This window comes from Thunnus maccoyii, chromosome 8 (genome assembly GCF_910596095.1).
Source record: "Thunnus maccoyii chromosome 8, fThuMac1.1, whole genome shotgun sequence".
Classification (NCBI taxonomy): Eukaryota; Metazoa; Chordata; class Actinopteri; order Scombriformes; family Scombridae; genus Thunnus; species Thunnus maccoyii.
This window is the reverse complement of record NC_056540.1, coordinates 33,555,001-33,579,693: the sequence shown is the minus strand read 5'-3', so window position 1 is coordinate 33,579,693 and position 24,693 is coordinate 33,555,001. Positions and strand designations below refer to the sequence as shown.

General features: G+C 39.9%; 1 protein-coding gene across 1 annotated transcript in view; it reads left to right on the top strand.

Annotated features, from left to right (window-relative positions):
• Positions 1 to 24,693, top strand: part of mgat4b (alpha-1,3-mannosyl-glycoprotein 4-beta-N-acetylglucosaminyltransferase B) — a 109,202-nt gene that overhangs the window by 29,932 nt on the left and 54,577 nt on the right. The window contains exon 2 of the mRNA XM_042418386.1: positions 24,347 to 24,526. Coding sequence (XP_042274320.1) covers positions 24,347 to 24,526 — 180 coding nt within the window. The remainder of the gene's footprint in view (positions 1 to 24,346; positions 24,527 to 24,693) is intronic.

Genomic DNA, 24,693 nt, shown 5'->3' with positions numbered 1-24,693 from the left:
AGTGTAACTTGGTTTCGTCCACATCCATAATCCTCTCTGAATCTTCCTCCTACATCGTTGTTGCTGCTGTTTGCAGCTGTAATCTGAGCCGTAAAGACTTCTTCTATCTGTCCTGCTGTTATTACAGACGTGTCTCAACTCGCCGCCGCCGCCGCCGCCGCCCTCCTTCTCTCACTCATGGACTCCTCTCCTCTGTCCAGCCGTGACGTTCAGCCTGCAAACCTCTCGGATTTATTGGAAACGATGATACTGTTCATACTGTTGAGAGGTTCTGATCCGAGGCTGGATTTATACAGATTAGCAGAGTTACACGTGTTAATTAGAGTCTTTAACGAGGTTTTCTTACTTCTGGAACAGAACCTGGAAGTTACAGCTTGACTTCGGCTCTTTATAGTCAACAAAGATGCAACAAGGCAGAAATTTTAATGTCCAACATGAAGGAATTCCAGGATTAATATAAACCTGATACTTTACTAACAAGCACGACTGGCGAACATCTGCTTTCCCTCATGCTGATGTTTGCAGCGCACGCCTGTGATGTTTCCAACCACCTGTTTTTATTCACATCTTCAATTTGTTCATAAATTCTGGAGTGGAAACACTGCAAACCAGCGTCACCTGTCTGAGCTGTAAATGTAGTTTAACTACCACCGTCCCCTGACCTTTAACCCCCGTGGTTATTATTGTAGCCATGACGACGAAGGTGGCCACATGTTTCTCTGACCTTAACAAAGTGATCATTTTAACACAAACCGTCATCTTTAAACCCAGCCAGACCTGAACCACAGCGCTGCCACATCATCAATCATCAGTATTGATTAACAGTGACGTGTTTAAAGGTTGATGATGTCATCCTGCTGATCACTGCTGATAGAGACGCCGGATTAGAAAACGCTGCTATGAGTCGTTCTGGAGTCACATGATCAAACCAACAGATCTGGACGTTCTGATTGGATTTTCAGAAATTAGTAGAAATAGTTTTGTGATATTAGAGATGTAACATTTAGTCAATTAATTGATTAGTTGCCAGTTATTAAATTAATCGCCAACTAGTTTTACAATCTATTAATCGTCTTGAATCATTTTTTTAAGAAAAAAAAGTCCATATTCTCTGATTCCAGCTTCTTAAATGTGAATATTTTCTGGTTTCTTCAGTCTCTATGACAGTAACATTAGAGGACGTCGTCTTTGGGAAACATTGATCCACATTTTTCACTGTTTTCTGACATTTTATCGGCCAAACGACTAATCGATTAATCAAGAAAATAATCGACAGATTAACTGATGATGAAAATAATTGTTAGTTGCATCCTTATGTGATAGTGATACTGTTTCCACTTAGTTGCTTTGTTCAAAAATCATCAAGAGATCGTTGAAAAACTGACAGGAAACAGTAGAAGCCGAGTCGGGCGAGGTGATGTCAGAGGGTCGATATCTGATCACAGCCGAGCCGAGCTCGTCCTGATCCTTATCAGACGTTTGATATTACTGTGGAACGACCAAAACAGTCAGTTGTTTTAATGTCATTTCCACGCGGATGTTACAAACAGACCGTTGAACTGTTTGAATGACGCGAGCAGTTAGACACACACACACACACACACACACACACACACACACACACTCTGTCAGCAGCAGGCGAGGCAGCAGACACACTGCTGGCCTTGTTTAAAGAGAAGTGATACTTGAGCTGTGTGTGTGAGAACAGAACGCTCAGTGTAACGTCCACTCAGTGAGCCTGAAGGCAACCAGCAGGTCTACACACACACACACACACACACACACACACACACACACACACACTAACCTCTGTTTACCTTTTCTGGAAAAATCCGCCTGCAGAAATTCAAGGAAGAGCAGATGCAGAGAATTTCCAGTAAAAAAAACTAATATTTAAATCAATAAAGTTCAGTTTAGTGAGGAGGAAATGCTCAAATGAGAACATTAAATTAATATTAAAATGAAACCATCTCTCTGCCCTCATTATGTGTGTTAAAAACACTTCCAATGAAGAAGCCCTTTCAAGTTCTTTACTGGAAGCAGTTGTGAAACTGTGTGAGGAAGCTTAGCCAGAGTGTCAACAAAACGTGATAAGAAACAGACTCAGAGACTCACTGAAATGACTAAAAAAGGTGATTTATTCAGTCAGTTAAACAAAAAAAAAAAAAATTAAATAAAAAACACTTCTCTCATCCATTACTGCTCTCCCCTCTCTAAACAAAAAAAACCTCCCTTTAAAGGAAAGTTTATCTTGAAGCTAATATGAAGCTTCAGTGTCCAAATGAGTCAAATCAAGTAGATATCTTTCAACGTTACAGTCTTTTTAGTGCCAAAGTTCCTCTTTTTGTTACTATACTTCCACCTGCAGCTCAACAGGGAAACACTGTCCGAGGAAACACAAAGAGGGAATCTGATGCTAAAAAGACTGTAAATGTGTCAGATATCCTTTAAATAAGCCCTCCAGTCTCTCCAGACAGGTTCGTATCTCTCTCAGCGGGGGGGGGGTTCAGTCTTCCACACCTGTAACAGGTAAATAACGGTCACTTCTATCAGTGCATGATGTCCAAATAAACAACACTTTTTTTATTATTATTATTATACACAAACATAAAACACATATTCAATACTCACACCCAGAAAAAACAAAACAAAACAAAAACAACAAACATTCCACATATATACACACATATACAAACACACTAAATAAAATATTAATTTATAATATAGAAATAATCATAGTTCTGTATCCCAAGTTTTTGACATTTATTTATGTCTGAGCTTTTGACTCTGCCTTTAATAATAAATAAAACAATAAAACAAATAAACAATACTTAACATATTCTGCACCATGAGCCAAATATAAGTACAAGTTAAAGAAATATTAAACAAAACATTTAACTCACTACAGTAAATCCACTTCATTTAACTCCTGAGAGTTAAGAGAACTAAAGATTATATCAGTAAAGAGTTAAAGTTAAACACAAACAAACCCTGGAAGAGTGATGGTAACGGACAGGAAGATCTAAAGCAGTGATGATGGGTCTCTGTGTTACCGTGGTAACCTGTTAAATTACTTACAGTGACAGAAATTACTGATCTGCTCTGTATTAGAATAAAAATCCAATTACAGACCTGCCTGGTTAACATATGGATGCACTCCACTAATTAGACTGCACCCGGTAATTAATAATACATGCAGTAATTGCAGTGTGTCCAGTCGCTGATGTGATACTGGGAGTGTGTTTAATTATAATTTCTGCACTAATTGGATCATGTGTCATTATTCATAGCGTGTTTAATAATTAGTGAATATCTGCTTGGTTCACGTCATGACGGGGGGGAGGGGGAGGGAGGTGAAGGTAAAAGCATCGCCGTGGCAACCGCAGCATCGACCGCCTGCCTCCAGGGTCGGGAAGCGGGTCAAGTGGTTTGGAGCTTTGACAAACCACAAGATGTGACCTTTGACCCCAACTAGCTCTCTGTTGACAGCCTGCCTGTGTGTGTGTCTCTCTGGCAGATACTGTATGTGCAGCACAGAGCAGAACAGCAGAAGAAGAAACTCTTTACTTAAAGCTACTGATGTGATTTGTCCTTTTTAAAGGTTTTCTCAGTATGTTGGCTAAAACCTACAGCGGCAAGTTTTTAAAAGTGTTTTTAAAGGACACATATTCTGCACATTTCCAGCTCTATATTTATATTCTGGGGCTCTACTGGAATATCTTTGCATGGTTTCCAGTTTAAAACTCCTTATTTATCTTCTACTGGTCCTTTATTAAGCCCCTCAGTTCAGCCTCTGTCTGAAACAGGCCGTTTTAGCTCCTGTCTCTTTAAGGCCCCGCCTCCTGATGACCCGCCCACTCTGTTCTGATTGGTCAGCTTCAGGAAGCTTCCTCCGGCTCCGGAGGCTACGTAAACAAACAAATCCATCCGTACATGTTGGAGCTTAATCACATCTGAAATATGAGAGTGGACAACACATGAAAACACCTTAGCAACCACCTTAGCAACCAGCTTAGCAACAAAGAACGAACAGCTGTTTATAGGCGTGCGCGACGAGTTGACGTCAGCTCGTCAGCAAGATAGAAAAAAAACGTCATGTTTGCGTTCACCTCAAGTTTCAGAACTTCGACCTTGTTTCTGACATCAGAACAGGAAATAAATAACAGAAATAAAAACAGAACATGTCCCCTTTAAAGATTTACGTCTTCAGTAGGAACCAGTGAGCTCGGAGCTGAGAGCCACAGAAAATACTGTTGCATTCACCAGTTTTCTTAGAATTTACTCTCTGACTTTTCTCTGATGGAACTTTTAGAGGAACAAACGTCACAAACTCTTTGTGAATCTGTAGTTTGAGCCTGATGAACGTCACGAGCAGCTGAACGTTCCTGAGGTTTCATCATCATCAGCATCATCGACGTCCCTGAAACCTCCATATAAGGCGACTTGTTCAGTGTCGTTCACAAAAATGTTCCCGAAGACTGAAAAAAAGAATCAGAAACCAGGAGACACATTTATCATATTAGAGGAGCTTGAAACGATTAGACAACATGAATCCATCACAAATAAAGAGGAAATGCTTTATTCCTTCCAAAGTCACAAGTAATGAACAGGAACTTATATATAATATATCATTATTGGTAACAGAGTCAAATTTATTTATAAAGTAACTTTCAACACATGCGTAATTATTTTATTTGTGTTTATCGTTGTTGTTTATTGTTTCCATGATCTCTCTCTCTCCCCTCATTCACATAAATAATAAATAAACAAGAATAAAATACATCAATTAAAACAAACATTACCATAAAAATCAGCAACTTTATGAGCTTTTTAAAAGCATCTCACAGACAGCAGCTGAGTGCACGACATCAATTATTTATGAAGCGTGTTAACGTTAGCATTCCTTCTGCAGAGTCTGCGTTTTATTTTCAGGTAACGAAGATAAGAAGCGTCACTGAGAGTTTTTATCAGCTCACATGTTCAAACAGTATCAACACACAAGCAAACATTAGAGATTAATTGTCTAATGTAAGGACGTAATAATAAGGATGGAATATAGCAAATAACCCATTTAATGAATTCAGTTGAATTACACACACAAAACACAAATAATGAGGTCCCTTATAAACAGTAAAAACAGTCAACAGTATTTAATATTTTGCCAAAATCAACAGGCGGGACTTTGAGAGCCAATCACATAAAACTTTCCAAAAAATAAATCCAATATCATCACTGCTGCAGGAAAAAAACGCTCCCTGTTCTTCTTCTTCTCCTTTTTTCTTATCTATATTATGGTTCAGCGTGATCCTCGGGGAGCAGCGGCACACAACGTAAACAGGAAGTACCCATGTTCAATCACTGACCCTATCATAGCTCCCTGCGGGATCGTGGGTAATGTAGTTGACCTCCGTCCTGCAGGTCTCCGTCTGGATGTGTGGAGCCTGCGGCGACGCCTCGGGGCAGCAGGTGTTTCACTTTTATTTATTCAGTTTTACACTGAATATTTACAACAACAAGACGGTTGTCACAATCAGTACGCTGTCACGAGCTCATTATAAAACGGAACAACAGGGGAAACAAGAAAAAGATGAGGGGAAGAAGGAAATATAATAATAAGAGCAGAGAGTCAGTAGCACGCTGTGGATTATCCGTCTCACATTATGTATGAAGAGAAGGAGCAGACTCTACCAGCAGGTTACATCCTCTAATCTTTGTTAGGTAGAAAGTTAAACCTTTTAACATAATCATATAAAAGGGAGCCACACTTTCAGGAAATGAGCCCTTCAGAGCGAGTCTATTCTTCGCCTCCAGTTTAAGGAAGTAAAGAATATCTGTAATCCAGTGAAAGTGAGAGGGAGGATTTTTTTTTTTTAGCCTTCCAGATAAGCAGTTATCAGTCGTCTTTGCCAGCAGGGTTATAAAGGTTATACTGTGTTAACTCAGATGCAGACAGAGAGGAATAGAGCGAGACAGAGATACTGAACAGAGCTGTGAGAGGATTTAATGCAACTGTTTCTTTGATAATGTCTGAAATGAATTTAAAAAAAAATCTCTGTCAAGTAGTTACTCAAAGCTGGAAAAAGCCAGAACATGTGTATGAGATTTGCAGGAGGAATGCTGACAACCATTTACGTGCAGGAGAAACACTGTTTTTTAGATTTTTAGATATGCTAGTATTAGTGCAGAGCATTGTATAAAAACACGTCTTGCACATGTAAAAGAAGAGACTTGCAGATATGTGTAGAAATGTTTGGGCAGCAGGTGTTTCTAATGAGGAGTCGGGAGGTCACGTGTCACCGTAACGACGAGCAGAAATTGCATAAACCACAGCGAGGTGGATGTAAACCAGCGTGGGAACAGAGCCGAGGAGGAAACGTTAATCTGTATGACCTCTGGACACAGAGGAGTGAGGAGCATCAGAGCGCTTACAGACAGGAAACGGCTGTACGCTCACAGTATGATATAGACAGGAGGATGTGGTGACTCCACCCGGTCTCATTAGGACTCATGTTTTCTTATTTTTCTCTTCAAGTTCTCTGTAAAAAACAAAAACATGCACAGTCTCCCCTTCAACTCTCAGGTTAAAAACTTAAACAGTGGTGTTAAATCATCTCTCAGCATACAAATATATTCTTTAAAGGAAGAAAATCTTTGTTTTTATGTCAGAATTCTTCTCATTTCTCTTCCTTTAGAACGTTGAAATACTTGAAGATGTAAATTCCTCTCATTATTATTCCTCCTGTGTTCTGTTTCACTCCAACAGTCGTCACATTAACAGAAGATAAAGATGCTCTGACTGCTGTGTCGCTGTGACTTGAACAAAGCCAACATTCATTTCAGGTCTGTGACGAGTCATAAACTTAATTCACCTGCATGAAAGTCAGACGTGTTCATCCGCCGCCCCCCGAGGACTCAGCCTGTCAGCCTGTCTGTCTGCAGCTGAACGCTTGTTAGATGCTCCAACTACCTCTTAATCCACCGCGGGGGGGGGAGGGGGGGGGTGTCCACAAACTTCTGGCCATATAGTGTTTTTGCATAGTAAAAATGACAAAAATAGACGGAATAATAACTGTGTTTGCATCACAGGACGACGTTATAGTGAAACTAGAGGTCAAAATCTCCACAGAGCAGCGTTAAGTAAAGATCACGTCGTGTCTGTGTTAATATTCTGACAGCATCACACCGTCCACGAGTGCGCACGTAGAATATATATCTGTGTGTGTGTGTGTGTGAGTGTGTGTGTGCGTGTGTGTGTGTGTGTAATGAGTGTTACTAACAGATTTATAGTGGTTAAAGACATTTTTTCTTTTATGTTTAAACAGGAAATAAACAAATTGGATTAACAACAACAGACCAGTGTGTGTGCGTGTGCGTGCGTGCGTGCGTGCGTGCGTGCGTGTGTGTGTGTGAGATAACCGCAATGAAAATCACTGATTGTATTTCAAAGCCAGGCTCTCTACAGAATTACATCATCATATATTTATGTTTTAACCTTTGACCCCTGATGTCAACGGTGTGTGTGCGTGTGTTGAGGTGTGTGTGTGTGTGTGTGTGTGTGTGTGTGTGTGTGTGTGTGTGTGTGTGTGTGTGTGCTGCAGCAGCAGTGAGGAGGATAAGGACACACTTCATAGTCTGGAGGACACCTCACCTCATTTGTGTGTGTGTGAAGGCATCGACTGGACTCTCACCATTCATACACACACACACAGTCGGTTGTCGTGGTTACCGGGTGGTGCAGCAGCAGGCTGACTGACAGACTGCATGCTAACAGGCTCACAGTCTGTCTCCGAATCTTCGTCCTCGACACGTTCTTTTTCAGATTTTCAGTCAAGTGTCAGGAATCCGCCGTCAGTCTGTGATCCTGAACGCACCGCCGCCTCCTCCTCTTCCTCTTCCTCTTCCTCTCTCTGCTGCTCAGCCTGCTGCTTTGTTTTTAGCACACATGCTAACATGAGAAGCTAGCAGCAGCAGTCACAGTAATAATAATAACTAATCATATTAACTACCACACACAGACTGAATTTTAAAACATCAATTTGTTCTTAAAGATATTTAATGAACATTTTACTACAGCTGCGATCATTAATCCATTAGTTGCCAACTATTAAATTAATCAACAGCTATTTTCATAACCGATTTTTAATTTTTTTTTTTTTAAGAAAAAAAAGTCCAAATTCTCTGATTGTAGCTTCTTCAATGTGAATATTTTCTGGTTTCTTTAGTCTTTATGACAGTAAACTGAATATCTTTGGGTTTATGGATAAAATGAGACATTTGTGGACTTTAGGAAACATTGATCCACATATTTCACCATTTTCTGACATTTTATGGAACAAACAACTAATCAGTTCATTGAGAAAATAACTGATAGTTGCAGTCTTGCATTTTACAGTGTAAAAATAAACATTTCAGCACTCTAAAATGTTTCTAAATGAGCTGAAACATATCTCCAACATTACACTGCTGCTGACCTGAGATCAACAGATAATTTATCCATCAGACTTTTTCTGCAATATTTTAAAGGGTAACTGCAGGTATTTTCCACCTCAGTGTGTTTCCAGGTGTTCTCTGTGTAAAAAGTAGTATAAAGCCTTTTGATGATGTCACTGATGATGTCACATGAGTCAGCTGGGGCTGAAAACTACAAGTTAGAAAAGTAATAAAATCTGGATGTGTGGAGTTAGAGAGAAGTGAGGTCAACAGAGGATAGCAGCTCCAGGACGCAATTTTTTTTTTTCCCAGGATGGCGAAGTCATGACCTGCCCCACTCTGCCTCTGATTGGCTAACCCTGATATTCTTACCCTAACTCTAACCAATCTCCTTCCTCATGCCTAAACCCAACCAACGAAGGGACCGAGTACTAACCAATCAGAGGCAGAGTAGGACGGGTCATGACTTCGCCATCCTGGGAATAAAAATTTGGCCTCCAGGACACATTAGCAGCTACTAGCATAACACACCACAATCTGCAGGTGCATTGTGGGTAATGTAGGCACCAGGTTTTTGATAAAGAAGAAGATCTGGATCTGCTGCAGCGTTCTACAGTTACAGGAAGATTAATGTTCATAAATATGACATTTTTAAGGTAAAATTAAAAATAATAATAAAAGTAAATGCAGATAAAAATTATGGATTTAGTAACAGCCCATCTCCATCCTGTAGAGACATTTTTTAGAGAATTCAGAAAATATTTTAAAAGGAAAATATATACATATATATATATATATATATATATATTTATATAATAAAATAAATGAAAAAATATATTAGAAATAAAATTGTAGGAGCCAAAATATGTTGTTATTTCTGTGTATATATTGATGTTGGCATCACATATTGCGTCCCTTACGTTGCTTGACACATGGCTGTGGTTTCCTATTATTTAACCTGTTCACTCAGCTGGTGGCGGCAGTTTTTGGACAAAGGGAGTCGGTAGAGCTCTGATATTCTCTGTTGACCGTCACCATCGTCACCATCATTACTATCATCATCATCATTATCTGTTCATCACGTTATTTTCACAGTCAGATTGCATTTTTTTTGTATATTTTTGTGCAACAGCTGCTTGTCAGACTCTTTCACTTTTGTTTATTTTTTCAATAAAACATCAGTGAAACATCATCTGGACTTCAGGATGGTTTTGTATGGACGCGTCACATATAGGAGCCTACTAGTCTGTTTTGAAAAGTAGCATATATATAAATATATATGCTTATATGTGTAGAGACTGTAAGTATTTGGACAGTTACACATTTGCTCTGTGCTTCAACACAGTGCCAAATGTCAGTTTAATGTGTGTGGGAGAAACAGCCAGCAGCAAAGACATGACTGTTAATGATCACATCCTCTCGTAAACAGAAAGTAAAAGTATAAACTGGAAGTTAAACACAAACGAGCTTCTGCTGATGCATCTTATCAATCACACTGATCTATCAGGAATGTGATCGGTACATTTTAACGCTGTAGTATTTATGTTTTCCTGTGAACTGAAGCTCAGAGACGCGTACTGACAGACATCAGCATCACTCACTGACACAGATAAAGAATAAAATAACTGTGAGACTGAGTCAGAATGAAATCAGGAACTGAAGCCAGCGAGTTCATCTGGTCTGACAGGAGGGTAGGAACCAAAACGCTGCCAGATTTCTGTTCCTACCGTCTCTTTGTCTCTCTTCCTATTGGATGTGACAGCTGATATTGAGAGGAAGCGGCATGTGAAAATATCTGATCGCTGCCAAACTGACCAGCTCGCACTCACTGAATGTGTGTGTGTGTGTGTGTGTGACTGGGTGAGCTTATTTCACACACACACACACACACACACACACACACACACACACACACACACACACACACACACACACACACACAAAGACAGGCAAACAGCAGTATTGACTAAAGGCTCAAATAAACACAAATCCACTCCACATATCGACTGAAACAAGAGCTCAGATGTTGTGTATACAGCTCACACACACACACACACACACACACACACACACACTTTGTAGGATGAAGTCATGGTGTTAGATGATAGTGTTTGGGTTTGACCTGAGGAGACTGTGTCTGTCTGTGTGTGAGTGTAGTATAGTAGGTATCATATAGCAGTATAACTGTCTACTATCAGCATCGATCGTTTACATCATTTCTCCTGAGAAAAAGAGGCGGTGATTCTCTGGTTCATTGCATTTTTCTTCATTCTAATAGTACAAATTATTCATTTAAATGTGATCAGTTGGACTTTGAAGCACAGCTGAGCCTCACAGCGCCGGTATCTTGACCTCCGTGACCTCTGTCCAACAACTCTTTGTCTTTGTCGCCTTGACGCCACGAGTCACAAAAAACGTCGATAACAGCGCTTTTCAGACGATCCTCCTGAAGACGTTCATGGTGTTGCACTAGTTTGTTCAGGAAAACACCGAAATTTCTGGACGCAGATTCCAAAAATCCAACATCAGAAGGGTGTGGAGGAAGAGGGAGGAAGAGGGAGGAAGAGGGAGGAAGAGGGAGGACACTCACACCTTCAGTCATGCAAACTACAGTCGAGCCAATAGAGATAGTTTATGCGCCGCTGCTTCCAGAAGTAATATTTCCTGTAAACAATGTCAGTGACTCACAGTTTAGATCAACATGAAACTCTGCTGGTTAGAAAAGATGAACAACTGTGTTAGAACATTTCTGGTTCTTTGATAAAAAAAAAAAAAAGTTGAAGGTACAAGACTGTGGACGTAAAGATTTTTGGGGGTAGAAGTTAACTACAACTCCCATGGTGCATTTCAGCAAGAAACAGCCAATCACAGTGCTGGAAACTAAAGATTACGATGTTGACTTCTGGGTCTGTTTTGTTTACAACTTCAGCGACGAAGCGTTTTGAATTCTTTACGCTCTGATTCGCGCCCGTCGCTTCTTCTCCATAGCAACGGCAGCTGAGGCTCATGGGTATTGTAGTTCAAAACGTGATTTGTTAGAAACGGAAGTGTAAAATAACTGAAACTGGTGTCAGAATATAAACCTGTAGGATCGACACATTATCCAGAAGTTTCTATGTTCAGTCACATTGATGAGATTGTTTAAATAATATATTTTAAATATGAATCTCTGTTAAGCTTTTTGTCACCTGCACTTTTCTCGTTTTATTCGTCTCTATATTTGTTGTCATTTTTCTGGCAGCTGTGTCCTTTCATGTGTGACACATACATCCAACCGTCCTCCGCTGACAGCTGCATCTGTTCCAGGTGTCCTGATTAAAGGTTTTACTGGACACCTGTCGGCCGTATTTTCTGTCAGCAAGATATAAAAACTTTAAAAACGCTTGTGCAGAGTTTGTGACAGACACACCTGGCTGAGAGCAGATTCTCTCCATCGTGTCTTCTTCTATCTGTCTGTGAGGCAACAGAAACCCGCCTTTGTCTTTCATTCAGCCTTCTTGGCTAACGCTCTGAACAGCTTTCTGCTCTGCTCTTTAGCTTCTTGTGTTTTTTTTTTTTTTATTTCTGTGTGGTTTGTTTCTTCTGTTGTTCTGCAGTTGGTTTTCTGTCAGCCGTCCTGCTGTTTCATCCCTCTCTCTGTCTTTCAGTCCGTCTGGCTCGCATGCTAATGTTCCTACCAGTCCTCCTCTGCTCTCATCTGATCTGTGTGAATTAATGGAAGAAAAGAAGAATAGCACTTTGTTTTTCATCTTCAGCTTCAGTAGTTTCTGTTCACCTCCTGTTTTCCATCACTGTAGATTCTTTCTTTTTCAGCTCTTATCACACTGACAGAAAACTGTATGTCAGCAGTGATGATAAGACGCAGGATCTTGGCATCAGGTTGTTCACACAAGGTTAACCAAGGACAGAGAGAGAGAGAGAGAGAGAGAGAGAGAGAGAGAGAGACTCTTCTCACATTATAATTCAGCGTGAATAGAAGAGGAGGATTGTGGGAGTCGTGTTGAAATTCACAGCCGAGGCGTGAACATTCATTATTCCTGAAACTTTCCTTTTCAGAGTCTTCATTTAGTAAACAAGCGATAGATATCAGATGAAGTCATATCTCGGGGTGTTGTTCAAGATCAAGATCAAGATCAAGATGTTCTTTATTCGTCCCTGCAGGGAGAATAGTTTCAGAGATGGAAATTAACCAAATACATTTACTGTACTTAAGTATTTCTATTTGATACTAATTTATACTTCCACTCTGCTACATTTCAGAGGGAAATTTTGTACTTCTTCTTCGACTTTCCAGATGAAAATGGATAATATAACAAGCTTTTAAAATACAACACGATATGAAAGATGAAACCAGGTTTCTGAGCGACGTCGTCAGTGAGATGAAGAGATAATGATGCAGAAAAGATCAACATGTGAAGTCGTTTTTGTGCCTTAAAAACAGCACAAATCACAAGGTTGCTTTATTTCTAAATGCTGAAAATACTGTTATTATCTCTACCTCACACACACACACACACACACACACACACACACACACACGTGCAGGATGATGTCATCATTCTGTGGCCTTGACTTTTGCCAAGTGTGTTCACACTCTTCACATACCTGCCTGTGTGTGAGTGTGTGAGTGTGAGTGTGGAGGGATAATTGGCTTCCTTTGATACCAGATTGAAAAAAAAATCACAAGTTGTCACCTGTTTATTCTCACACACACACACACACACACACACACACACACACACACACACACACTCCAGCTGTTTGTCTCTTTGTTCTCGAGTTCAACTGACAAAAAGAAAAGAAGGTTGGAAGCTGCTGAGGAGTCTTTGACAATCACCATCACATCCTCCTCCTGCTGCTGCTGCTGCTGCTGCTGCTGCACCAGCAGACACGTTACGGCCGTTTATTCCCAACATGACGAACCGACACGCAGTAAAAACAAACCTTCACTTCTCCAAACTCACTAAGCTTTACTTTCACTGGTGGATTATAAAACCACAAGCAGCTTCTTTATACTTTCTACTCCACTACATTTATTTGACAGCTTTAGTTACTTTTCAGATGAAGATTTGACACAATGGATAATATAACAAGCTTTTAAAATACAACACATTGTTAAAGATGAAACCAGTGGTTTCCAACCTTTTTGTCTTTTGACGTCTTACAAAAAGCAGTGTGTAGTCGGGGTCACATTTCACATGTCTATGAGTTGTTAACAGCTCCACCAAATAGTGATTTTTCCCTCTAAACTTCTCACATGCTTTCATTTCAATAAATGTTCAAATGATCCAATATTTCAGCAAAAATCAAAGATTAGAGAAAAAGTCCAAAAACTGAAAACAGATTTGTGTATCAGAACTTTGTTTTTTTTCTTCTTTCCTCATATAAATGTAATAAAAGGTGGAAACAAACAGACTGAATCAGTTTCAGTTTGATCTGCAGACTCCAAACGTCTGTTAGACTCCATGTCTGTCTGATCATTTCAGCTGCATCGAACGATTATTTTCATTATCAGTTAATCTGCTGATTATTTTCTTGATTAATCGATTAGTTTTTTGGGCCTTAAAATGTCAGAAAATGGTGAAAAATGTCGATCAGTGTTCAAGATGACGTTTTTAAATGTCTTGTTTTATCCACAACTCAAAGATATTCACTTTACTGTCATAGAGACGAAAGAAACCAGAAAATATTCACATATTTTCTCAAAAAATGCCTCAAAATGATGAATCAATTATCATAATCGTTGGCCACTAATTGATTAATCAATCAACTGTTCACCTTCACAGCTTCGCTCTTTACTGTTATTAAAATCTTTGCTTGTTTCCTGTTCGGTTTGTCTGATGTTTCTCTCTCATCTTTATATTTCTGTGGCTTTTTGTAACGTGCAGCATGAAGAAGCTTGTTGTTGTTGTTGTTGTTGTTGTTGTTGTTGTTGTTGAAGGAGGTTTTGGCTGCTCGCTCAGTAGTTCTGTTGTTAATGAACTGATATAACAGTCCATCAGGGTTCAATGACACAGCAAACTGGATTTCCTTTCTTCCTCTTTCTCTAGAACTCATCAGTCTGACTCAGCAGGTAAAATCACAGCAACGTTTCCCCGTCAGCTGCTCTTCCTGTCCTGTCGCCCGTCTCACTTCCTGTTTGACATTTTCTGTGTGTGAGAGAGTTTTTTGGGGTTTTCTGTTGTCAGCCTTCTTGTTTGACTTTCATGTGACACTCGATAACCAACTGAAGTAACTTCATAACATATTCCTTCAGCTCCGATAATAATACATGTTATAAAGTAGCTGCTGTAATAACTGATAATCCGGTTTAAGAGACAGAGAAACTGCAGAGAGCTGAACTTGGGGGGGGCTCGTTACAGACCTCGTTGCAGACCTCGTTAGGGACTTCGTTAGGGACTTGGTTAGGGACTTCGTTAGGGACTTCGTTAGGGACTTCGTTAGGGACTCGGTTAGACAGTGCCAGGCCGATCTGTCCATGAAGCTCAGCCATGTGAACAGGTTCTTCTTGTGTGTTTGTGTTGTTGCTGTTGGCTGCACAGAAAGAGGAATTAATTATAAACTTTATCTGAGCTTAACTGGGGTTTTATATTTGTTATTCTAGTTAATGTGCTGTTCTGTTTTCAGAAAAACGAGAGTATTGGTCTAAAAATTCAGCCGGCAAAAACAACTTATAGTTACGTTTACGCCGTCTAGCGGCCGCAGTGATGATGAACCGAGGACACGACGTCAGTATAAGATGATATTTCTTTATTAGGAGGAGGCGGAGGAGGTTGGGTGGATGGAAAGATGTTTCCAACCACGAGTCGGGACATTTTTATAAAAAACGCAACATCATGGTGTTTACTGTTGTTGTTGTAACTTTAAGGAAGTATAAATGAGAAGTAAGGAATTAACCAAACCGTGATCTTTACTGAACCACAGCGCTGTCTCATCATAAAACATCTTTATTGTTTAACAGTGATGTGTGACAGTTTGGAAAGCAGCATATGACCGTCCTGTGTGTTGTTACTGCTAGATGCTAGATGGTGTAAACGTATATTATGAGGATGTGTTGTCTGTCTCCCACAATGCATCTGTGTCCTGTTTCAGAGTTTATACTTTCAGTTTCATCCATAATTTAAAGTGGGTATAATCATTATTTCTATAACTTCACTGTATGAGCTGACAGTTGTGTGTCGATCGTGGCTCGCAGTGATGAAGCTACAGAGGCTCTGCAGCTCCTCTCGGCTTTACGGAGCTTTATAGTGAGTTTCAGCTCATTGTTTATCTGTCCGGCTGCAACTTTACTGTTCTGGTTCACTCTCAGCACTCTAATAGCGTCGTTTTCAGAGAAAAAGCTCTAAAAAGCTGCTGAACACTACCTGCTAACAGTTAGCTGTAGACTAGCTAGAGCCAGATATTTCCCTCAGGAGTTGGTGGAGAGCAAAAACAGAGCTAAAAGTGTCGTCTGGAGTGATAAAATCACAGAGAATCGTCACCATTTCTGGAGCTTTTTTTTTTTAGCCTCTTTTAGCTCCTAGTTTTGGTTTTTTGGCACATTTCCCACCTTCAGTTTCAGCTGTTTTCTGATAAACCTACTGCACATTTATAGCAACAAATCCTGATATCTGTGGCTTTTGCATATTTTAAAACTGTATTAAAAGCACATAATGAAGTATGAATAATAAGTTTGGATATTTGATGAAATACTATTAAACAGACGCAGCAGAGAATGTAAATAACAGATCTCTCAGCAGCAGCAGCAGCAGCTCTGTCGGTGCTGATGAGACTCTGAGGAGCTGCAGCGTCGACTCCACTAACATCAGGTTTAAATGTGATTAAATTAATTAAATTAAATCACATGCAGTTATATGGAAAATTAAAAGATTAACTGAGATCCCACAGAGTAGCCAACAGCTAAAATGAAGAAATCACTTTAAACATGTGGATGTGATCAATAATAAGACGGTAAAACGTTTTATTGATCAGCGAGGAGCCTTGAACCTTCCTTCCTTCCTGTCAGCTGAAAAACCAGAAGAGCATTTACTGTGAGTCATGGTGAGAGGCAGAGAGGATGCTGGGTAATCTCATTACCTCGGTGGTCTCCACCCTGTGATTGGTAGCTATTATATTATTAAACTGTAACACACACACACATTATCACAGGATGACTCAACATGACCGCCCTCGCTCTCCCGTGTGTTATAAACGCGTGTGATTGTACGTGTGTGTCTTTGTGTGGACAAGTGTTCTTTTAAAAGACCTCCTCCAGTGAAAATCAGGCTTTTAACCTTGTTTTTAACGTGTTTTCATGTGTTACAACACATATCAGGAGTGAAATAAGCAGTCATGGCTCTAAAAAACACAGATTCAGTCATACGTCACAAATCTAAGCAGCCGATCCCGTTAATGGACGAAGTGGCGCTTTAAATTTTTGTGCTCACTTATAGATCCCTACACGGCTCCACAGTACATACGGACAGACCTTCTGCACCCCTACACCACCAGCCAAGCTCTTAGATCCTCCACCCAGGGCTTTCTAAGTGTGTCTCGTACTCATTTTAAGACTCGGGGTGATCATGCTTTCCAGTCGGCAGCCCCTTAAGCTTTGGAAACAGTCTTCCAACCATAGACTGTATCAAAATATGGACGTAGTTACCGTGACGTCATCCGTTGGTTTCTGAAGAGCGGTTTTGAACCTCCGGCCGTCGCCATCTTGGCAGTGCGTGACGCTGCCTAACTCCCAGCCAATCAAAAATGGGCAAAGAGGCGGGGCCGAATGACTGAAACAAGCCACCTAGCGGCTGGCGGACCTGTCACTCAAAGCAGCCATGTCCTTCATTATGCAGAACTTTACGACTTAATAAATTTAAACAAGGTGAGTTATAAAAAAATTCACCCCCCGTACAGTTGTCATGAAAGAGGAAATTAGCTACAGAGACCAAAACCGTTGTTTGTACCAGGCTGTAAACATGTTTATTTCTGCTGTAAAGTTGGACATTTTAACATGGAGGTCTATGGGGATTGACTCGCTTTTGGAGCCTCAACTGGTCATTCAAGGAACTGCAGCTTTTGGCACTTCCACATTGACTTCATTTTACAGCCCCAGAGGTTACCACTTGCTTCCAACTAGCTTAAGGACCTTGGAAACTGTCGACTCTTTTAAAAAGCAGACAGGCATGTGGATAGTTTGTGCTATTCTTTCTCTTAATTTGACTATTTTATCTGCTCTCTCCTTGTTTATTTCTATCTGGTGTCTTTGTTTTATTTATTTTGATGCATTTGATTTTATTTCTTTGACTGTGAAGCACTTTGTGACTGGCGTTTGTGAAAGGTGTTATATAAATAAACTTTACTTACTTACTTACTCTACATCTCATTAGCGTAACGCTTCGGCGATGCGAGCCAGATGAGAAGCTACGGTTCGTTATTTTTAAAACGACGGCAGAGACGTTTTGTTTTGTTTTTTGGCTGCACAGTTACAAAAGGAGAAATTGTGAGATTTGTCTGGGTGAACAGAGCAGTGACTCTGGTTAGCTGTTGTATCTGAGGATCAATGACACCATCAGGGACGCCGCTGTTTTGACCACCTTACACCCAACAATGGAGGTGACGGGAGCGACACAACGCCAGCAAAACTCTCATGATTTTATCACAGTGAAGTCGTTTGAAAGGTCACTTGGTGAAAGGCGGGAATTAGTCATCATTATATAATCTCAGTCTTTCCAACCTCACATCATACGTAGGTACAGAATCCATTTTCCACACACTCTTTTGTATTTACCTTTCCAAACACAACAACCAGTTTTTTTCATACTTACTGGCCAAAGATGAGGAGCTTGTTACCCTTGACGACGACTAGAAGAGGATCAGGTTTCCTCCCAAAAGCTTCAGAGAAACAATAAAAGATGCTTTTCAGTTTAACCAGAGAGAATGACTCACATCACTGACCGTAGACTTACATCAATGACAAAGCTGTAACTTTTTCACCAGAATAATAGAGTCTGAGGACAGTTTTTAGTTGGAAACCATCGTGGTGAGGACGTTTCAGCCTTCAAAGGGCTGTCTGAGGGTTCAGACTTGGTTTCAGGGTTCAGATCAGGGGCTAAATCAGGGCTACTCAAGTCTTGTTAAATTAATCAGAGATAAATTAAAGCTGCATCACATGATGAGATCATCTTTGTTGTGTAGCCGAATCCTTAAACCTGAACATGAAAAGCTGTGAAGTGTTTATTAGTGTTGAAAATGTTTGATTTTATAATTATTCTGCTGCAGTCTTGTTATCACAACTTCAGCTGGTTCAGTTTTGTGGTTCTTCTTCGTGTGTTTGGGATAGTTTTGTTCAAAACAAGCGTGTTTTGTGGTCTTTTACTTTCCTCGTGGGCAAAATGAACATATTTCTCCGTCCAGTCATCCTTAAATGTTTCTCACTGTTTCCTACTGAGCGTGTTTACAGTCGGGACGCATCGTGTCAGTGAACGTCCTCACAACTACAGAAAGACCAACATGTGTGTGTGTTGTGACCTCATGACCCCACATGAGGGTTTTACTTTCACATTATTGATGTTGTTGTCTTGATTAATTATCACACACACACACACACACACACACACACACACACACACGGTTGACATCAGGGGTCAAAAGGTTAAAACATGAATATATGAGGATGTAATCCTGTAGAGAGCCTGGCCCTGAAACACAATCAGTGTTTTCATGGTGTTGTTATCTCACACACACACACATACACACACACTCACACGCACACACACACACACACACACACTTCTGTGTCTGTTGTCTTGTTTGTATCAGTTGTAAATCCGATTTGTTTGCTTTTTCCTGTTTAAACATAAGAGAAAAACCTCTTAAACCGCCAGAAATCTGTCTGTAACACTCTTAAAGTCCTGCAGTGTTCATTACACACACAATAATAACAATTATAATTATTATAATTATAAATATAATTATAATAATTATAATAACAACTGTATTTGTATGGCATATTTTATGAACAGATGCAGTCCAAAGTGTTTTACAGAACGACAAAAATAAAATTGGAAATAAACTAAAAGTCAAGTCAGACATTTGATAACAATGTGATACCTAATATTAGAAACAGTACCAATAAAGCCAACAGGAAAATATTTAATAAAGACCAAATTTTAACTTTAATGAGGTTGAATTCTTCTAAATTAAAGCCAGATTAAAAAAAACATTTTTAAATTTCTGCTCTAGTAAAATGTTGGACAGAACAGTGCAGTTAAAGTTAGTGAAAATAGTGAAAAATAATCGTTGTAATTTCCCAGAGCTTCTGGTGACGTCTTCAAATGTCTTGTTAGATATTCAGTTCACCATCATGTTGACAGAAAAACTTGAAATTGTATTTTTTTATTTCCTAAAAAGTGACTAAAATAATAATTAGATTATCAAAACAGTTGCCAATTAATTTTCTGTTCATCAACTAACTGATTAATTGTTGCAGCTCTAGTCAGGAGGTCAATAAAATCATCAGGATTTAATTATCCAGTGATTATGACTATATAAAATGAATGTCATGTTTTGACAAGTGAAAGCGTCTTCAGACTGAACACAGAGTGAATTTTCACTTTGTTTTATTATCTCAGATTTAACTGCTGACTGTTGCAATGTGTGTTTATTCGTTTGTATGCAGATGATGCAGTTGTGTATCAGATATATAAAGATATGTATCACTCTTCAGTAGGGATGCACGATATTGGATTTTTTTGCCGATATATTTCCAACTCATTGTGGCTGATTGTGGATACCCATATATGCACATATTTTTTCCAGCTGGCTGAGGAGACTATTATACATGCAAGCATAGATTGTACTAAATATGATCAAGAAAGACAATATATGAAGGAAGAACTGAGGAAGACTGGAGTTCAGGAGCTCAGCATTAAAACTTTAATGAACCTGCCAAGTTGGTGGAGCAGTAGAGTTTTCTTTGAGTTTATCAGACAGAGTGTAGGATTTAATCTCTGGCGGTAATGCACCTAATACGCTGGTCGCCAACCGCCGTTATAAACCAAAAACAACCACAAGAACGGTCCCGGTGTTTCCTCCGCAGGCTCCACTTCACTCAGCTGCCCGTCAGACCCGCTGCTTCTCCCCACTTTAACCCGAATAACAAATCAGGGGCTCGGTGCTCCGGTTGGATCCACGTGGAGACCCGCGCTAACGTTAGCTGGGAGGCTAAAGGAGTGTTAGCCGCAGCATGACCGGAGGGAAGCACAGCCAGCTAGCCTTCGCTAGCCTCCCAGCTAACGTGTGACGGGCAGATGAGTGAAGTGCAGCCTGCGGAGGAAACACCGGGACCATCAAGGGAAGCACAGCCAGCTAGCCTTGGCTAGCCTCCCAGCTAATGCTAGCTAACGTGGAGCACCGAGCCCCCGTTTGTTATTCGGGTTAAAGTGGGAAGAAGCAGTGGGTCTGACGGGCAGCTGAGTGAAGTGGAGCCTGCAGAGGAAACACCGGGACCGTCAGGGTGACACAGACCATCAAGGGAAGCACAGTCAGGCGGCGGAGGAGATGGCGACATATCGGCCTCTCAAAATCAGCAGAATTCGCCGATGCTGATATTTCATTTTAGAGCTTTTATCAGCTGATACCGATAATATCGTGCATCCCTACTCTTCAGTCATCTGTTTTACTGCATAAAAAACACATGACTTTGACCAGAAATCATTCACATATTGTACTAAAGGCAGAATTAGAAAAATATCTAGAATATAGCTGGACGACACTCACACTGATAACCGTGTAAAGAAACTGAAACTAGGATTTTATTTTAGTTTAAGAAATGTTTTTTCTTTGCTGCGAGAAAAAAACTCTTGTTCAGTCAACATTTTTACTTCTATTAGATGATGGTGAAACTCTGCGTGAACTTGTCTCCCATGTTTATTTATTTATTCAGTTCCTTATATGTGGTCACTTGTATTCTTGTGTTAAATTGTGTGTATGTGTGTGTGTGTGTGTGTTGGTTTTAAATGTGTGTGTGTGTGTGTGTTGGTTTTAAATGTGTGTGTGTGTGTGTGTGTGTGTTGGTTTTAAATGTGTGTGTGTGTGTGTGTGTGTGTGTGTGTTGGTTTTAAATGTGTGTGTGTGTGTGTGTGTGCACTGAGCTGCAGATGTAACAGACTGACTGCTGCAGGAAAGAGATTATTTTATCAGAGCAGATAAATAACAGTGCAGGAGCATCATTAAAAACTCATCAGCGAGTGTGTGTTAGTGTGTGTTAGTGTGTGTTAGTGTGTGTTAGTGTGTGTGTGTGTGTGTGTTTGTGTGTGTCTTAGTGTGTTCAGTTATCAGCCAAACAGATGTGACTATTGTGTTCCATTAATGAAGGTTTTAGAGGAATAATTACAGCGAAATGAGAGCGTTTCTGTGTGTTTTTAATTTTACTTTTCATCTATTAAAGTTCAGCCGACAGACAGACAGAAAGAGAGAAAAACTCGTTAATTGTTCTGTTTTTATAAGAACGACTTCTGGTCAGACTTCCAGGAACTTCAGCTGTGGATGTTCCTTCTTAAAGGACGAGTTCACAGTTTCTGTCTGTCTTAAAACAACAGTCAGGAAGCCAAAATGAAACATAAAGAGGGGATTTGACACATTTTTTAGTATCTGTGAGTTTTCCTCTTATCATCTTCCTTGATGCTTCTGGCAAAGCGTCCAGAGTTTTCCGCAGGAAATTCATCAGCGGAGGAGATGTTCAGGGACACATTTTTACTAAATGTTTAACATGAGATAGTGTCTTCTTGCTCATTTTGACAAATCATATCAATCACAACACTTGTGACCTTTTTGCAGCACTTTTAATCTGCAGTTAACAAGTGGAAATCATTTCTTGAAACTTCACACTGCCAATGTTTGCATCATTAAATTCTCTCAACAATAAAAAAAATTATAATAATGGACTGAACAACTAAACGAAAACATCTGCAAATTTTTAAATAAAAAACAGGGAGGCTTCTCGCTGAAATATGATCCAGTAATAAACAGAAATAAACATGTGTAACATGAGCCTGTCGGAGAGGAAACGCCTGCTTCTCTCTGCAGGAAAAGGTAAATAAATAAACAGATCTGTGACTTTAGAGCAAATAAACAGTCACAACATTTAAACCTCATTATGAGACTTTTCTGGCTCCACTCAGTCACGATACTACTGTACAGTCGCCGCTGAACGGAGACGATGTGTGTGAGACTAACAGGGATTACAGCAGATTTACCTTCACACAGCTTTAACCCAGCCGGGGGGGGGGGGGGGGGGGGGGGGATGATGGACGGGTCGGATGCAGCAGATGTGGGATTTAGCGTTTTATTTTCATGTTTTACTCAGATTAAGTCTTTTTTTTTCTCTCTACCTGTTGATGGTGACAAGCTGTTACAGTCCCGTATATTCTCTGAGCGTCTCTGCCTTTACGTTAATCCCGTGATGCTTTAATCCGTCTGGTTTTATTCCCTCCTCGCCGCGCGGCGCTGCAGGAGGGAGTGAATGAGATGTAGTGCAGTAACATGCACCGATTAAATGTCAAACAGCGTTTCAATACGACAAATAAAAACAGATTAATGAAACCTCAGTGGGTCTGACACACGTATAAAAAACATTTTTTAACACCAAATTCTCTCGTAGCAGATTCTCACATGTGAATATTTACTAGTTTTCCAGTTTTCCATGATAGTAAACTCAACATTTCATGTGAATATGTTCACTTTATGATATTTTACACACTGCATAGGATCCATCAATGGATTATTAAAGATTACTTATCTCTTATTTTACTGCATTTTTACAGCTTTCATGCAACTGTTAAGCAACTTCTAGCGCTCACACGTGTTATCTTCAGGAAATGATCTTTCATGTTATGTTTATACGGTGAACAATCAATCGCTTTTTAATGGAAATCAGAGTTGGTTGCAGCCTTACAGAACTCCTATAATGGAATAATACGACCTTTCCCCGGTTTACTGTGTGCAGTTTACAACAGATGAGCTCAATAGAAACTAAAAAAACGTCCGAAGAGCAAAACCTCTGATCTGAAAAATGCACTTTTTTGAGAAAACTAAAAAAAAACTTGTTTTCTTGCAGAATGTTATTTGTTAAGGATACCCAACACATAAAACACTGTTTTTGGACTATATTATATATTATGTGTTATAGATATTAATGCCTCACAAAGTGCAGATAGAAGCTTTTGCACTTGGTGCAAGTTGGAAGAGGTTCTACAAAACGATGCTCTACATTATGTTAATAATTAAAATGAAATTAAAAATAAAATTAAGTTTGTTTTCAGGTAAAAAGATGTAGTAAATGTAATAGTTACTACATTGTAGTATAAGAGGGTCAGAACTCCTTAAATTCAGTGTATTTGCTTCCTCGTCCGCTGGAGATGAATGTTCAGTGATTCGTGCTGCAGCCTCTCTACACATCCAGGAACTCTGCGTTGTGTTTTTGTTTTGTTGTGTTACTTTTCTGTCACCATGAAGGGCGGGATTATCTTGATTATCTTGATTATCCTGCAGACAGACTGAATATGAGCAAAACCTTCCTTGTTCTCATCATCCAAAGTGAAATCCACCAATCAGAACATTCTGCAGGAGGTTTTGCACTTTGGCCGTCGTGTATTCTGCACATTTGTAATCTGTCTAATCTGGTGTCTGTTAATTGTATTTTCACTTTATTGTATCATCATGTGTTTGAGGCTGTTTGTCTGTTTTCTGTCTTGAATATAAAGTTTTTTTATTGCAGAAATTCTTTTTAGTGTGTAAATGTGTTGATAGTTTGAAGAGTTTTGAGAACACGACGCATTTTCTCTGCTGTTTGTGTCACTTCGTCCTAAAAGCTGCATCGGAGCAGTAAAAGAGGAAACCTGTAATGACCTCCTGGTCCTCTCGTCTATCTCGTCCGCAGGAGATGTGGTGGATATCTACCAGAGGGAGTTCCTGGCGTTGAGGGAGCGTCTCCACTCAGCTGAGCAGGAGAACCTGCGGCGCTCCAAAGAGCTGAACCTGGTCCTGGAGGAGATCAAGAGGGCCATCGCTGAGAAGCAGGCGCTGAGAGACATCAACCGCACCTGGAGCAGCCTCTCCGGTCTGTAAACTCACTTTAGTTTGGTTTCCTCACAGTCAGCCTTTGAAAGTAGAAATGATGACAACAGTTTCAGTTTTAAATATGAAGTTTTAGTTTAATTTTGGTTTTATTTCTGTGTCCAAAACAAACATCTGGATCGTCTCACATGAGATTACAAGACATCACTA